This window comes from Oryzias melastigma, linkage group LG4 (genome assembly GCF_002922805.2).
Source record: "Oryzias melastigma strain HK-1 linkage group LG4, ASM292280v2, whole genome shotgun sequence".
In the NCBI taxonomy this organism is placed as follows: Eukaryota; Metazoa; Chordata; class Actinopteri; order Beloniformes; family Adrianichthyidae; genus Oryzias; species Oryzias melastigma.
The window spans coordinates 22,521,866-22,540,142 of NC_050515.1; the positions used below are offsets into that span (position 1 = coordinate 22,521,866).

At 38.2% G+C, this 18,277-nt stretch overlaps 1 protein-coding gene across 8 annotated transcripts in view; it reads right to left on the reverse strand.

Annotated features, from left to right (window-relative positions):
- Nucleotides 1-18,277, reverse strand: part of mast2 (microtubule associated serine/threonine kinase 2) — a 169,870-nt gene that overhangs the window by 28,735 nt on the left and 122,858 nt on the right. For 4 of the 8 annotated variants that reach the window (XM_024278300.2, XM_024278303.2, XM_024278306.2 and 1 more), the window contains 5 exons: nt 13,129-13,220; nt 6,903-6,978; nt 4,678-4,698; nt 2,936-3,014; nt 2,048-2,202 (listed from right to left, as the gene is read on the reverse strand). In XM_024278300.2, the coding sequence (XP_024134068.1) occupies nt 2,048-2,202; nt 2,936-3,014; nt 4,678-4,698; nt 6,903-6,978; nt 13,129-13,220 (423 nt within the window). The remainder of the gene's footprint in view (nt 1-2,047; nt 2,203-2,935; nt 3,015-4,677; nt 4,699-6,902; nt 6,979-13,128; nt 13,221-18,277) is intronic. The other 4 variants (XM_024278302.2, XM_024278305.2, XM_024278301.2 and 1 more) reach the window with 3 other exon arrangements.

Consider the following 18,277-nt stretch of genomic DNA (forward strand, 5'->3'; position numbering starts at 1 on the left):
CTCTGTGGTGATTCTTTAAAGTTTAATCATTGGAGGAAGTCGAGAAACGAATGAAAAAGGGAGGGGAGCTCCTCTGGAACAATCAGGATACGACTAACAGCTTCATGCTGGAGGCAGAGAGCTCACAGTCGAAGGACTAGAAGCAGTTTGTTCAGGAATAGTTAAAGATTTCAACAAAAATTAGAGAGATTCCAGGTTAGACTTTCTTAGCACTTTTACAAACATGGAAATATGGGGCCGTAGTGATGCTTCTGCATAGAGAAGGGCAAATATGACCCATTACTACATGTTTATGTTTCATGACTCTTATAGACTGTACAAGAGAACTGGACTGAGTGACTCCTCCCCTTTAACATTCCAAACAGGAAGTACCCACTGGTTTCAAGAAGCCAAAATTCCACAGACTTCTATAGAGAAATAAACAGCTATTAATGTCATTCTATTTGTCAGAATAGCCATTCTTGCTCCAATATTGTTTCGTCTTACATTGTTTTACTAATCCTAATTATTTTATATTTTCTCTGTAGCCCATGGTATCTAAGTTATAAACTGACGATTTACATGCCTTAATAAAAGTAAGTGGTCTCATGTCGATGTTCATAACGTTTGATTGATAGATATTTCCAAGCCCGCTTTTAAGTTGTGGGGGTATGGCCTTCCAAGAAGCTCACTCTTGATTGGCGAGATTGGTTGCCATAAAAAACGATGACTCATACCAATGGACCAATCACTGCTCACTAACAATGTGAAGCTCCCACGTGGTGGCATCCTTCGTTGCAAAAAAAATTGCGACTAAATTTGGTTGGAACCAGAAGTAAGGCAGTTTCTATGGATGATGTCACACTTACTCTATCCAGTTCTCAAATACAGTCAAAGGTAGTTTTCTAGACACATTTGTTCACTTTCACATTAGTTTTACCAAAGCTTTTATTAAAGGAAACCTGAGAGTGAAGGACATTACAAACAAAGCTAAAAAAATTCTAAAATAAATGGAATAAAATTCAGTTTCTTGCTTTTTTTTTAAATATAGTGTTCGCTCTCTATATTTCAGTGGACCTTTTGCAGTGTTGTTTTAACGCTGATTTATTTTTCAGAGTTTCTGCAAGCTTTTTTTGTTTTTTAAATGTACAAATGTTCTGCATCCTGATTGGCTATTGATCTTGTCAATCTCTTCTACACTGTGTCTCCTGTAAAAAGAGGCGGTGGAGTAACATAAATTTTCATCGCAATCAGATCTTTGTTTTCATTCTATGAGTTTGACCTATTTTTTTTATGAATGTTTAAGCTTTAAAAAGTAAGAAAAGTATGAAAATGTTCATGTCAGTCTAAGAAAAGTGTATAAAGTGTGTAGTGAGGAGTTTAACTGCCTTAAATCATCACTTATCTGACTTTGCAGACAGGTTATTTATGAAATGCATGCCATGTGATAAATGGGGGAAAACTTTAAATTGGGTTTCAACTGCACAAGGTATGCACACACAGTTGTATGGTTCTATGGGTGCAATGTTGTGTTTGTGTGTTGAACAGAGCCCATCAGTCACCTGTCAACGGCCAACCACAGATAACAGAAAAGGCTGTGGACCTGGATCAGCTTTTGTAAGAAGGAGCTTTGAGGTAACCACGCTGTAGGCGAGTGTCAAGCGGTGTGAATCTGACGAGGACAGTCACAGGAAGCCAGCGCAGAGATCTAAACAGTGTTCTTTTTTGAACGTCCAGGAACATTCTGGATTATAGATCTGTGAACGTTTGATTCTGCAGTCTGGCAGTCCTGTAAGCTTTGGAGTGTTTAAGCCAAGAGACTTCACAGAGCTGGGTTTGATAAACTAAGTTCATCCTGCTGAAGACATAAGATTAAAAAATCAGAGACCAGGGGTTTCGTTCAGCTCCTCTCTCCATTCCAAACCATCGTCTGCACCCTCTTTTCTCACATTAACCACCACAATGTCCTCTCTCTGTTTATCCTTTATATTATTTTAATTTTGAACATCCTCCAAACCAACCACAAGAGGGTCTTCATTCTGGAGTGCTTTTACTTGGGAGCTCCTACCTGAGGCTGCGGGAGCGCGGTCTCATGGCGGGGGAGCAGCGGCCCTCCTCGTCGGTGATGCTCTCGGAGCTGAAGTGCTTGGTGAGGAAGTGCAGCTCGTCCGGCGTGGGCTGGAAGGGCAGCTGATGCAGCTTCTCCTGAGATGAACAGGAGGACTGTGAGAGGAGGAGCACAGAGGGAGCACAGATTACAACCAGCTCAGGAGCTACTGCTGGGGAGAAGCTGGGGCTGAGGGGAAGGAGCAGCGTGGGGGGAAAGCTACCCCTTTGGAATAAAAAAAAAAGTGGATTCTTGTGTCTGGAGCTGATTCCTGAGACAGAAGGGATTCTAGTTTCCCAATTTGAATCAAAATCTGACTCTAACAAAGCAACACATTGTTTCTCCTAAATAATCAAAATCTCCAAAAGTACCAAGGGCTGGAAGAAATGAGCAAAAGTTGTCTCTAATCAGTTGAGAAGTTCATCTAAGGCTTAATAAAGACAATAATTTAATTTCTCAACTTTATTGACAGCACACTGGAACAAACCAGCAAAGTGTTTTAATAAGAGATGCTGCCACATCTCCTAAACGTCAAAAATGACTGCCTCCAATTAATAGAAGCACAAAAACATTCTCCCAAATGAATATTGTAGAGAAAGAAAATCCAATGTGATTGATTTTCAAATAGAGTTGTATCCTAAAATAAAGTGATGTGCAGACAAACTGCTGGAGGCTCAGAAAACAGCTAAAGAAAGGGAAGGAGCAGGAGAAGAAGCTGTTACTGCAGCGCGGGGAGCTTTAGGGGCTTTGCAGCAAAGCCGGGTGCAACAGAGGTAATTAATTTCTAACGTTTGGGGACCCATAGCTCATAATAAAAGACATTCGTGTGAATAGAGCAAAGACATTTACCGAGACGGTGGAGCTGGGGGTGTTGGTGCCATATCCAGAGGAGGGCAATGAGGCCAGAGACCAGCGCCTGCCATCCGTCCTAAAAACAGACGTGAAAATGAAGCCGAGCGATGAAAGATTCCAATCACCAGAGAGCGGTTATAAATGAGATGAAGCGTCGTCACATAAAGAACAAAAAAATAAATAAATAAAATTCGCCAGAAACAAGCAGAATGAAAAGGGGGAAAAAAGAAGTAGAACGTGGAGTCAAAGGTCCAGAAACGACCAGGAGAGGCGTCCTCTGAGATTCTGTTGAGCTTCAATGGAGCATGAGGGAGTTAAGCCAACAATGACCCCCCCCCAAACACACACACACACAGTGTCATCATGAATAAAAAGAATTTTACTTTTTATTTTTTTAAATATGAAAAACTTCGTTCTGAAGCTAAAAACAGGAAGATCGACTTTTGTGAACTTCTTTACTAACACTTTACTTCTTCAGAGTTGTCTGTCCAGACGCACATGAGCCTTGACGAGGATTCAGAAAACACACGACAAGATGGCTTCTAATTGCTAAAGTCTTAGTCACATGCACCCCTATGGGGGTTGGCCTGTGAAGGTTCCTCAGGTTTTTGGGTTGTTCGGGCCCGTGGACGGTCATAGAGGGGAGCGGTGGGTCTTGCAGTTCCATTGAGGCTGGTACAGCCTTCAGGGACATCATGAAAATGGATCATATTATTGTAGTGTGTGTGGTAAGTGTATTGGGAAGTATTTGTAAGGATAATGTAAGATACACGTTGTTTAATGTACCCGTGATGCCCCTACCCCACACTCTAGTCTTTACTGAGGTGCACAAACTGGCTTCTTACTTGACTTTTTTAAAATCATATATATATATATGTTTTATTAAATCGCCTTTTCTTAATAATATTTAATCCTTAGTCGTGTTTTGCTTTAAAAAAAAAAAAAGAAAAAAAAAATGATTGATGGAGTTTTGCTGCTCTGCATCTCAGACGTTTGGCTGATCAGTCCCTGTAGAGCAGTTGCTGTAAAGCCACAATGTGGTCACTCCCCAGAGGTTTACTGACGAGGGATTGTAAGAACAATCTCTTAATAATAATTTGCTCAAGATAGCTCAAATGTCTAGGGGTTTTATAATTTAATTTGAATTGAATATTAAATCCACAAATGTATTTTTCTTTTAAAGAAGCCCCTAGTATTTTCGTCAGACAAAAAAGCTTTTCTGCTAGAACTTAATGCATTAACTTATTATTTCATCAATCAGTGTTCCACCTTTATTCAAATGTAGTCATTAGTTATATGAAAACAGATTTAATAACCACATGAATTGGCTTTAAAAAAGAAATTCGACCAAAAACAATATTCCTTTAAGTTGTGGTCCATTGGGATTCAATTGAATTGTGAACTTATGAATATATATCAAACTGATTCAGTCGTTTGGTGGTGACACCTTTAGTTTATTGTGTTACACTTATAGGCAATAAGTTCTGAAAGCATTTTCTGAAAGCTAACAGAACAAAAGTGAGAAGTTTTTACTCCAAGGTTGGTAGCATGAGTTTCTGCTTTTCAAATGCAGCTCTTGTGAGCCGTTTTGCACTCAAACAGCCTGTCTGCAGATCAATGGGTGATGTGTGCAAAGCGATGGAGAGGCTGTGCAGAGTGCAAGCTGATGTGTGTGCTCAGCCATGCAGGACAGAGGAGGCAACAGGGAGGAGGAGGAGGGAGAAGGTCTGAGGAGTTACCTGTCGGCTCTGTGTCCATGACTGTAAGGGAGACAAGACAGGGTTTGCTTTTACTGCTGTGAGCAACTGTCACACACACACACTATCATAATCCCACGAGTTTCTGAGTTTTCCAAGCAGAAAAAAATGCCTTATATTTGCTGCCACTACATTTGCATCAAAGCTTTAACGTTTTTTCCATATCAATCCTGTTTAAAATCCCAGATAAGCTCAAACAATTAGAAATGGGATAAGAGGAACAAAGATCATCTTCTAAATCAATAAGCTAATCTCACTTAAAGGACACCAGTGTGCACAGCTTGTGCTAGTTACCCCCATATTGGATTCCTTTTGTTTGGATTGGAAAATAAGAATTACAGTTTTCAGAAGCATGGTAGTGGGAGTATTATGTTGTGGCAATGTTTCACTTGTTAATGACCCACTCTGATCATCTTTTGATCTATAGTAAAAGCATTTCCTAGTTGTCTTTTATTTATGATTATGACATTTTTAACCACATTTTTTTAAAGTATAGTTTTCTAGAACATAGTTTCTGCAGAGTGTCAGGAGTTCATTACAAATCTGCCACTGAGTTCTTGGATGGAGCAGGGAGCTCGCGGCTCTCCTACTTTATTTTCTACATGACAGATAGGATATTTTTAAAATGGTATTTTACTCGCATGCTCCTGATTAATAACTATTTGAATAAATACAATATTTTATTAACTATAAGTCACTCCAGATTATAAGTCACAGACGCCAAAAATACATTGAAAAAAAATGTAAAACAAGATTTTTATTGAAGTGGACTTTGTAAAATATAGAGACCACACCCACATTCTGATCAATAAGGCACAGAAAGTTGGTACACATTTAATTTTGGCCACCGTAACAGTTTTAGACATTTTATTAGTCTAGATTTATTTTAAACTTTTCAGCACGAAGCAGCAACTCACATACGACTGAAGGCTGTTAAAGAAAACTTAAGGTCTCTGGCTATCACCCCCACAGCTCACATGAACTTAAAAAATTTGGTGTAAACTAAAACCATCTAACACACGTGCCATGGAGAGGTATCAAACACAAAACAATGGCCCAAAAAAGGCTTCAAATTTGAGGCAAAAATTAGCTTTATTTGTTAATATTAACATTTTAAACTGAGAGCCGTACCTGTTCAAATATTAAATAAACCTATATTGAAGCAACAAAAGAAAAACAATTTGTGCTTATGTATTGTTGAACTAATTTTCATTACATTTGAGCATAAAAAGCACATATCCTTGCAGTGCTATTATTCTGCTTCAGATTTTTCCTTATCTTTAAGTCCTGTGCTTTATAAAATTGACAATTTATGTCATTAAAACTTGAATAAGAAAAGAGAAATAGTTCATCTAAAAGTCTAAAACCAAATGTTAATTCATTAGAGTGAATGTGTCGCCTCTGAATCCATCATATTTCGGTGTCAGTGGAGACAGTTCGTCTTCAGCTTGCTATACCAAGTCCCACCAGGTGGTGTCAGCGTTCCCACAGCTTTGAGTGGCTGCAGCTCTGAGGTCGTCAGAAGGACAGTGATGGATTTTCAATTCGAACCAGTACTAATGCTCTTTTTTTCTTGCTGCACCCAACAATGTTTGACGATGTTGTCATCAAAATAGACGAGAGGTTCAGCCCAGCAGAGGACAAGTTACCATGGAAACATCATCCTTTCAAACGAAGACTTAAAGAGACAAGATGACTGATTTTCTTCTCTGCATCATCAAAATGAGTTTATATTAATACCTCTTAATCTTGGTGTGGGTTTTAAAATACACTCGTGTGTTTCAGGTGGGCAGAACAAAACTCACACACACACAAATGTTCAAAAAGAACAACACACACTCACTCCTTGAGTAATCTGAGCCGAAAGGCCAGACAGACGAGAGCTTTATTAATCCTGGTTTGAGTGGCAGCTTCAGAGTGATCATCCTCCTCCTTATCAGCAGCAGCTCAGATCTCTTCAACATTTCCATTTGAAAGGCAGCAGAAAAGCTCATCTACTCCAGCTTTAATTCACACTTTGTTAGCTTCTAATTTAGCAGAAATCATGTCAGCTATAAGTCGCAGTGAAGGCAGGATGACTGGTGTGGGAGGTGTATGTGCTGCTCTCCTCACTGCTATGAAACTTTGGCTTTTAGCCATTCATTCATTCATTCATTCATTCATTGACAGTTGTCAGGTGAGTCCACAGGAAGGGTGTGTCGTCTCACCTGCGTGCAGGAACAAAGGAGAAGTGGGCGGCTGTGTTCGGGGAGAAGTTGCGAGGGCTGTCCAGTGGGCTGGTGCCTGCAAGACACACATGAGGGTAGAAAATTTGCAGCTTAAGTCTTTCAAAGAAAAGTTTTTGTCTTCCATAAGGTATGAACAAACATTCTTGTGAAAGACATTGATTTAGGCTTAGGTGTAACACTTTTCCCGTGTGCTTAATTTGGAAAGGCTTCTGAGAAGATTAGAAAGCAAAATTTGATCGATTGATCATTCCGAGAACACAGGAAGACTAAAAACAAATGTGGAAGCTGCAGTTAAAGACAAAGAAGTCCGTACTTCCTGTGAAATTATTCAATTAGAGACCTTGAATTTGCAGAAAGAGTGAAAAACTATTATAAAAAGTGAATATAAAACAGCAACATTTACCAATGACTGAACAACAACTGGACCGTCACCCATAGATTATGGTTTACTTCTGGCTATAACAAAATGAAGTCAATTCAATCACCACTGTATGTGAGATATGGACTCCATCATGTTGGAGCAGACAATGTCAGTAAACATTGGTTTAAAATCTATCAAAGGTTTTGAACTTTCAGCATGGGGCAGTTTATAATTTGAATATCTTTTACTGCTAGAAAAAAAATGGATTAGCAAGAACATGATTTAAAAAGGTGTACAGACAAGAATGGTTATTCTGACTAATCACATATCGGTTTATTTCTCAATAGAAGTCTATGGGATTTTGGCTTTCTGGGACCAGCAGTTACTTCCTGCTTGGAATGCCAGGAGGGAGGGGTCACTCAGTCTTGTTCTTATATACTGTTAATTCATTTTACCCATAATTGAGGCTTTTAAGACAAATGACAGCAAAAAAAGGAGATGCAATACATGAGTTGCTCACTACAGGAGGATTAATCTGTTGTAAAATGTATCATCATCTTTTGACCTAAAGTGGACTTTTATTTAAATGATGCTGTTTTTATCCTAAATTAAAAAAATCCTAATATTTTTAGGTCATAGTTTCTGCAAAGCAACAGAAGTTCACTAGAAATCCACCTGAGTTGTGGGCGGAACCACTGGCGCGGCGTAACCCAACCTTCCTGTTGCTGAGAGCTCAGAGCGAGTGTATTTTCTACATTTTAAATGAGTTCTTTCCATGTAGAATGTTTTCGTCTTAACACCAGAGGTCCAATATTAATGTTTCTTTGATTTACTGTAACTTTTAAACCATTAAGACGATTAACATAGTTCCAGCAGTGGCCAAAAGTGGCTTGTTTTTCTCCTTCAGAATCTGCTGGAACTATGTTGATCATGTTGATCATGTTAACTGTTGAAAAGTTACAGTATGTTAAAAATTTTGTGTTAAAGCATCATCCGCGACGTCTCTGGTGTTAAAAGGTTAACAACAACTTGAATAAAGAAATACTCCGAAATTAAATTTTAGACTTATTTTTTTTTAAATATCTGCCCCCCATTAAGAGAAAATGATGTTAAGCACTAAAAACTAAATTTTCCCCAGTGTGGGTCTTCAATTTGAAATAAAGTCAACATCCTCTTTTAGACATTTCAGCACACTGTGCGGTTTTAAATAAGAGAATATGAAAAAAACACTGAGTCAGGATCCTTGTTTGTATAAATGGTTCATTAATCAACAATAAAAAGTCTGTTGTCAATAGTTTGTCCTGAGCTGTAAAAAGCCTTTATACTTGCAATTAGCAGAAGCACCTATAAACACCAATAAAACATGACATCATTTGTTTCCTAACCACATCACCAAACTAAAGTGTCAGCAGGTCCAGAGGCTGCAATGCCTCAACCGGAATCTAAAGAGTCTAATTTTTAACATTCTCAATTTTATTTCATTAATAACTCATATACCTTTGTATTTATTATAAAGGTGCCCTATATTCCAGCGTTGAAACAGACTGACTGCAAACCTTAAAAATGAATGGAAGTGGAGTTTAAACATCTGCTGGCTTTGATGCATTATTTCTGAGCGACCTGCTGCTCCGGATGGTCAGCTTAAAATGATCCTGATAGGGTTGATGGACAGGTGAGGAGATTTACAGCGGAGTCTTTGGTGCTGCTCCCAGATGAATAAATCAGAGGTTTTTGATGAACAGGCTGTAAATATAGAGTTGTGTGACATTCAAGGCCAGGTTCTGCGGTGAAAGTGGATGCTTGGGGATGTGTAACTAATAAATGATTGGAGGGAAGGCTTGAGGGATGACAAGCTGAACGCAGATGAGTCGGGGTGGGTGGGGGGGCTTGAGAACAGGGGGAGATTTCTGCATCAATTATACATTTTTGTCAGCAGAGCGTCTGGAGAGAGCACGGACTCAAATATTAATAGGAGCATCTGCGTTCATTGGGATGGGAGCCTGCGCCTTCGAGGCTGGCAGTGAAGACCAGGAATGCACACACTCCAGTGAGCACGCGAGTCGTTAGTCAAACACGCTGCTTGTTAGTCTGAGTTGTCTCACAAGCCAGTTTTCTGCTGCATGTATAAGGCTGGAAAAAAAAGACACCAAGGTCTGATTGTTACACTGCACACATGTGCTTAGTGTGAACTTTTGGTAATCTATTCCACATAAGCACCCGTCTGTGTTGCTCTGAGAAATGATGTTAAAAATACTTGAATGAACCCAATGAAACTAACAAGGCTGAAGGGAAGCCTTGTTTGGTGTAGTTTGACCTGCTTTTAGACATTCTAAAGGCCATTAAACTTGCAACATAATGCATGAAAAACAAACAAACAGGTGAGTTAACATGCATCTATCAAATACTAATTTGTGTGCACAAAATGCTGATATGAACCCATAAAATAATAATTTTTGCCAAAAAAATGCTAATAAATGATAACCTGTGGCCACAAAATGCTAATTTGTGCACAAAAATATGAATTTGTGACCAGAAATGATTAATACTAGAGAATGTTTGTTTATTCATTTTTATTTCATGTCCAGGACTTTGTAGGTTTCTATCATTTAAATGTTTTACAAAACCAACATTGATAACATCATCTGGAGAAATATTAAGAGTAAAACATAATTTAGTCATCACACTAATATTTGTTTTCCTGTTTATACTGTCCAGTGCTTTAAAAAATGTAGACTTAGTAATACTTTCTTCCCTTAAACATGGTGTTGTTAGTCAGGAGAATGAAACCAACAGATTGATGTTACATTTCCAGCTGGGACTGTCTGGTAGGTGTTGTCATGAAGGCTCAAACAGCAGAAAGCTCACTTCTAGATTTCTCCAAGCTCCAAACTACAGTCAATGACCTACTTTGGCGAGAAACTAAGAAATGCTCCAGCTCATGAGAAACATGAAAATGTAATATGTGCTTTGTAGCCCGCTGCCTTCAGGGAAGGTGAGGCGGGATAACAAATTTTCAGCTATAATTGGGAAAGAAACAGAGAGAAGCGAGCCAGTGACAAGATAGTGAGCAGAAAGGAGCCATCTTTGTGTCTGCCCCTCGGTGCAATTACAAAGATGAGAGGCAGATTTGTTTGACAGAATTCATCACAAGTCAGAGCACACACGGAGCTGCCAATCTGCAAACCGATGACCTTTTCTCAGAAAGACAGGCCTGTCTGTCACCAGGAGAAAGTTTGGGCTGAGCGGAGAGGAACAGAAAGTGTTGCGCCATCATGGAGAAAAAATAAATAAATGAATTAAAATAAAAATGGAGAGGAAACGAGAAATTTTAACATTTAATGAAAGCTGCTCTTGAGAGGAATGGCCTTCATCAGCCAGCCGGGATTTTAGACTTTGAAGAATCGCCGTTTGATTAGTGATAAACGGTTGAGTGATTGAAAGTATGATTATATTCAGGACCTGGGGGTGCTGGGGGCAAAAGGAAAATAGCTTTGGAAAGATTCAGCTCCCACTGGTGCATTTTAAGCAGCTCCGGAAGTGAGAGTGCTGATGACATCCAGCTTGCTTTGGGGTAAAACCTGAACACTCCAGCCCAAACACAAGAAATTTACCCCTGCAAACATTTTCATTTATCATATTTGGTATATTCAGTTTCCCAGCAGCAGCTTGGAAATAAACAGACAAGAGTTACCGTGGAAACAAAGCAGTCTCCTATTAGTAATTGGAAGTATAAAGACAGGAGGAACAGAAGAAGCAACTTTAAAGTAGTTTTTTTTTTTTTTTTATTTAGTGAAGGAAATATTACCAGAGATTTAAATAGCAGCTCTATTCTAAGATCCGTATTGAGGTTTAGAAGGAGCGGCATCTTCAAATTATGATAAAAGGCTTTTTCCATCCTCTGAGTCAGCTGCCAAAACTATGGTCTGTTAAAAACTCTACAAATAAACATCTGCAGTGTTCCTGAGCTGATTTAAAAGCAGACTTGATGTACTGTGAGGACACAGCCTGTCTGCGGTTTAAGGCTATAGCTCATAAAAGACATAACAGACTCTAACAAGTCGACTAAACATTAAAACTCCTGGACAGTTTCTCACCAGAAAACTTTAAAGTTAAGATTTAATTTAGGTTGACAGAAAGTCAATCCTCAATAAGTCATACTTGATTAATTTTTGATGATACGTTAAAACTCATCAACTTCAGACGTTTACATGTTTGTTTTGACTTTTATGCTTAAATGAAGACATGAGAGTCAAAAGGTGCAAAAGAGAGAGGCGTACATCAACACTCATGTCACAAGTGCGTGCAACTTACATTATCCTTACAAATACTTCATGATATAGGGCTGGACGATAGAGAATTTTCTATATCGATATTTTTTTCTTCATACCAGGTGATAACGATATATATCCCGATACAAACCAAATAACTATATTTGTCAAATTTGAATTCCCTGTGGCTGATAAGAGAAAAGTGTAATCATCAATAGATTGTTTAGATTGAAATATGTATTTTCTATCATATTTTCATGGCATTAGTATCTAACAACGGCTCTGCCTACAAATCAACACTTTTTCTTCATCTGTCTTTAGCTGCTGTAAGTGAAGCAGATTTATCCTCAGGTTCTGACAGAATCTTGTCAAAAACTGCTGCATGTTCCGCTGTTTCATCAGCATCAACATGTGTTTGTTTACCTTGCTTACCTAAACCAAAATAACGTTTACTCACCAAATGGCGACTAACTCGCTAACTTTTATTCGCCAAAGAAGAGAAAATGCTTGCGACGGCCAAGTGTTAGTTTCGACCCCATCAGCATAAGAGTCCATCGTGATAGACTCATTTTTCTAACTAAAAAAAGTTATTTTGCAATATATATCGTTATCGTTTCATCGCTCAACCCTACACTTACCACATGCCAAAATATTGGACGTGCCATTTTCAACAACGGCTCTTGAGATGGCTGTATGACACACGTGTGGTCTTCTTAAGATAAGGTCGTTCTTCTCTAATACGACCCTCAATGAACCTGGACAACCCAAAAACCCACAGCACCCATACGGGTGATTGTTAAAACTGTAACGGATAAAAACACAATGATAAGCCTGTTGTGTTGTCATATTTTATCTTAATAGTATAGTTAGACTTTGTGTATGTATTATGTATCATACTGTATAGGTATGAGTGCTTTTTTTTTTTTTTACACATTTTCCATCATGGCCAGTAGACAACAGATTAAGACTAGCCTTTGGCAAATTCTGGCTTTTTAAACATGTGTAATTCTTTACTTTTTTTTAGAATTTACACTGTTCCTTTATAAAGTAATGACAGTAAAAATGCAGACCCGAACGTGTGTTCTCCTCACTCTCAAATATAACTGCATTTTTTTTTTTTATCAATTGCATCTGTCCATCTCTCCCTCCATCACCGACTGATTTGTCCTCCGTCTCCTCCCTCCATGTTCACGTTGGCAGCTGGATGTGAGGGCTTGCTGTTGGGTTTGAGGGATTTATGTCATATTTTTGTCACTATGTGCTTATCTATCTCCAGCTCAGTGTGAGCAAAAAAAAAAAAAAAAAAACTGTAATGTGGCTTATTTTCAAGACTATGGATTAAACATCTCTCTCTCTATCAATTTTTAATGTTCTCATTTCCCAGATGTCAGAGTGATGCTGTCACACGGATAAAAACCTGATAGATTTCCAATAATGAAAACTAGAAAAATGCTGCTTCCAGATGATGAGTTGCATTAAGTGTCCCTCATGCTGAAACGGTCACACCCTTTAAAAAGAAATCCATACAGGTCTCTTGTGTCAGATAGGAGTGTGTTCTGTGTACGTTTTTTGTTACCTGTGTGTCCGTGCAGAGGCGAGTGTGGTCGTGGCAGGGTGGGGGAGGTGCTGGACGTCACGATCAGGCTCTTCCTGTTGCTCGCTCGGCAGCTGCGGAAACAAACAAACTCAAATCAGTGACTTTGTCGGAGCAGCGTCGCCATCTGACAGTGAAGGGCACACACCGCTAAACACAAAAACGTGCAGATGTTCATCTGCACCGAGCTGCGTCCATCACAGCTCAGCTCACAATCATCAACTCTGCTGTTTCCAGGAATGACAGAAGTCTCCAGCAGTGCCGCGATTGCATTGCACATCTGTGCGTGTGCATGGAATTCATGTTACATGTTCACTGAGGCGGCAGCTGCTACATTTACACAAACACACACATGCATCACACAGGGGATGATGTGTACCAAAAGCCACTTCAACAATGCATACCGGTAGTTGCAAAACTGGTTAATAATCTATAACTATCATTTGACTAAAATATTTGACATTTCCTAAAAAAAACGAAACAAAACTAAACACCATAATGTACTGTTATATGTTTAAACTCCCCATGTAAACAACAGTTTGTGAAGCAGCAACGTGTTCATCCACTCAAAACGAATGTTTCCATTTACTCTGGCATGTTTAGTAAAAATACATATAGCAGAGTTTCACTCTGATCATCTTTTCATCTATTTTACAACCATCCCCACTTTCCTTTTATTTATAATGATGCCATTTCGAGCCAAATTCAAAAAACCTGTGCTGTTTTCTAGGACATAGTTTCTGTAGAGCGACAGGAGAACCTAGAAATTCGCCTTCAAGTTGTGGCCATGACTGCTGACACGGAGTAAGCCTGCCCACAACTCCTGTCATCCATCAACTAAATTAGTAATTAAACCAATTTAGTGCAACTAAAATGGTGAGTAGTATTTGAGCTATCCAGCCATATAGTGTTTTTCTTTCAGATGCAGCTCAGACGAGGAAAACAAAGACGTAGATAGATCTATTTGTCTAGAAGTGGATGCATCAGAATGGAGAGGAGCAAGTAGCTTGTCAACTGCTGATTGTAGCTTCTAAGTCACTGCTAAAAGACGTTTCAAATTATTATTATTTTTTTTTATCTGCTTACAACAATTTAAAAAAAGAAATACTAATCTTGAGCTTGATATCTTTTAACCCCGGAACTCCGGTGTTTATATTCTTTAATTTACTGTAATTTTTTAGTTGTTGGCACGATCGACAAAATTCCAGTAGATTTTGAAGTTTTGAAATCTACTGGAATTGATCATGTTAACGGTTGAAAAGTTACAGTATGTTAAAGATTTTGTGTTAAATTATCACTGGTGACGTCTTAGCTGTTAAAGGGTTAAATTCCTTTATATATGTCCTCCATCATCAGAAATGTGCCACAAGAACATAATTTTATGCTTGACTGAGTCTTTCAGCACATGTCATTTCATACATTTTGCTGGAAATGCTAAAGTAATCATCAGAGCAATAAAAAGAGCATAAATTAAACTTGTCAAAGCCACAAAAGAGGTACAACAAAAGTATTGATCTCCACTATTCTTAATCCATTAGCAAACCATCACTTTCTGGGTTGAAGCTCATTTGAAAACAAGATGAAACAGGAGCCAGGTGCAAATAGCCAAGAGTGTCCACTCGGTTCAAGGTTAACTTGTTTTAGCGTTCTAGTTTTAATTTTCAAATCTCATCTTTTCACTTCACTGCACAATGTTGGTGTTGTGGCTTATACCGTAGTCTTAAAATGTTTCATTATAGATTTAAATCAGGTTCAGCAACTACCAGGTTTTCATTATGCAATTTTTTTGTCAAATACTTATAATTTTTGCAGATTTTAATCATTTGAGGAACAACATGCTTGATGGAAAGCATTTATAAGAGAAAACTTGTAGCATGTTTAAGGTTTTCTGATAACAGATTTTTTGGAAATGTGTATAAAAGCTTTTTAGTTTTTTTTTTTTTTTGCAGACGACTTGCTGTCCTTATTTTAAGTTGAAATATCCGTCTCTCAGTGAGATCATTTGGAGACATCTGCGAAACGAGCTGGTTTGACAAATTAGCCGCTTGTTAATTGAGATTAAAAAACGAACCCGCCGTCGGCGTCGTTAAGTCTTTATGAGGTTGATGCCGCGCCGAAAAATTCAGGAGGAGACGACAGTAATTTGCTCTTAAAGTGCGACACCCGTCCCCTGAAGAAATGGGAAATAGAGGAAATGAATGTGCAGTCCTCACACCTCAGACACACCAGCCAGTCAGGCTCAGATATTTTTTCATCTTTGTTGTTTACTTGACGCTCGCCGCTGACTGAGCCTGTGATGACAAAAGGCGTAGCAGCAAATTACAGACGGAGACCGTAATGAGGCCTCCTGGTGCAGCGGCATGATGTCTTTGTAAAGCTGCACATTTGTTCTGCTCAAGCCCAAACAAACCAAAGTTATTTTCATTAGTCCCCCATTATTAAAATGTTGCAGCTTTGTTTGGCATTGACTTTTTATGAACACGTATGAATCCCTAATGGAGGTTCTGTGACCAGGACAGGCATCTGAAGCGGAGTGAGCGCACCGACAGGAAGGGTTCTGACAGAACCAGCAGGTGTCAGACGCTAACGGCACACCGGCGTGGCGTTAAACGGCCCGTCACATCTGCAGGCTGTAATTATGGGGTGTTTTGTGCTCTGAAAGCATTCATGACAGACAGCCAGGGATTAGAGCTGCAGTGAAGTCATCAGTGGGTCTTTCTTCTGGGCTTCAGATGCTTCTGTTTTTTTTTTTCTAAATTGGTCTTTTTCAAAGATTTTGACATTCGAAGGTTAAGGTGAAGGAGCGGCCTGTGTCGACTGAGGTTGGGGAAGTGCTCATGTGTGATGAATGTAGCGTGCTGCGTTTGTTTGTGTGTGTCCTCTACCATCTGCTGAGATGTGCAGCATCAGCAGTTTGTGGCAGCGGGAGATCTGATGCACACAAACGCACACGAGCGCACGCACTTTATGAGGGATGAGCTGCCAAGCCGGAGATTTGGTGATGCGTGTTTGGGGAATTTCCCCGTCACACACACAGTTTTCCTCAATTTTCCTGGGAAGTGCCGCAGCACTTTGCACTTTGTGTGAACTTTGAAAGCGTTCTTCTCTGAAAAGCTGCAGGGCCGAGGAAGAGGAGAGGGAAGTGAATGAACAGGAGCTGTGGGGGTCAGCCAGATGAAGACTCCAGAGTTTTTCATCCAGGAGAGTCTGACAGCTTGATTCCACGATATGAAAAATGGATGGAGGGATGGAGGTGAAAACATTTTTTTTTGCAAAGGACGGTGAAAGAGGAAAAGGACCTAAAAGGTCATTTGTTTCGTAAGCAGATTTTGACATTTACGGCTGTTTGCAACAACAAAACTCTTTGTGGAGGCTGACGGCTTCACTCACTGTGTGACCAAACTGCTGAAAACAAATATGATGACTTCATTTGTTCTGCTCTCCAGAGAAAACTAAAGGGCTAAGACAGCTAGAGTTAACCAAAACTGTTAAAATAGCAACTTTTTGGGGGTTTTCTGCAAATGTATTTCAAGTACCAGTACATTTTAAATTATGATCGACGTTTGAGACACTTGTTAAAAGAAAAACCTTATTTTTTTTTAAGGACAATATCTGAAGCTAGAACTCAATTTAGAAAAAAATAATGACAATAATTTACTTCTATCCTGAAGAAACTCCAATACAAAATAAACATTACACTTTAAGTATGTACGATGACATTACTAAAATGATTCATTTTACAAAAAATAAATGCAAATAAATCTGATTAAATAAAGATTAATTTAAATTCAAGATTGTATAATATTCCTAAAAAGTCATAATTTCAGAAAATAAAAGTAGTTTTTTTACCTACAATACAGTAGGTAAGGTCCTACTATAGCATATGCTACTATATACTATGTAATAGGGCTAGGAATAACTGGGTACCTCATGATACGATGCGATACACGATACAATATTGATAATGCGATACTGCAATAATTGGTCAAAATCATCTCTAATAACTCATAATATAATGAAGAACAGATATTTTTTAAGGAAAATATATACCCATTTATTTTTTAGCTTGAACACAATCATAATAAAAAAAATTGCGTCTTATTTTGTGCAACAAATAAAAGACTCTTTAGTGCAACATTGATGAAATTAGTAATACTGTCTTTGAAAAGCATTGACACCAACTGAATTGGAATTATCTGTAAAATTCAGTGCTAACAATAATAAAAATAAACAGACATCCAGTCTTGCAACGTGTGCCCCCTGTCTACCTCCAAAGGAACGTCTCACCAAAGAATGACGAATATAACGTTTTTCAGCCTCTTCAAACAAAAGTAAAAGATCTATACTTGGTGAGAACTCATCGAGAATCAATCGCAGGACGAACCGTCGCAATTTATCACAATATTTAGATTTTGGCACACCCCCACTATGTAATAAGTAAATACTATGTAAAAGTACACTGTAAACTATATATTTAACTTTTATGAAAAACAAACAACCACTTAAAGAGGCCTGAGGGAACTACTGAATTTTTCTGATTTTTAAAAGACACTTTTTATTGGCTGATAGAGTTTAAACATACAACAGACTTTTATTCTGAGTTATATTACCGGTACTTTTCTAAACTATATCAAAATTCTGCTGTGAGATCTAAAGTCAATTGTGAGTTTAATGTGTAGAATGACAAATAAAAACTATTATGGGTGTGATAGCTTCAAATAAATCCATAAAAGCAAACAGAACCTTAACAGTTGTAATTTTCCAAATAGATATGATACAAATTAATGCATGTCAATATGAAATTAGATATTGATTAGTTTTTTTATTTTTAAGAATTAAAAATATGTATATCATTAATTATTAACACAAATCAACAGATGAACCTGACTTTTATCCAGGAATTGGTTTGTTATTTATGTAAAACTTTAGGTTGGCTTAGTAGATTTTTCCAAACTGCTAACAATAAATACCTCTGTGCATTGTAAACAAATATTTTTTTTAAAATCAGAGTATTCATACTTTTTTAAAACCTCCACTTTTTGTGTTACACCATTTTGCATTTTTCTTTTATTTGCAATGCTGTTTTTGTTTTATATTTTCTACCTTTAGTGCATTTGGATTGCAATTTTAT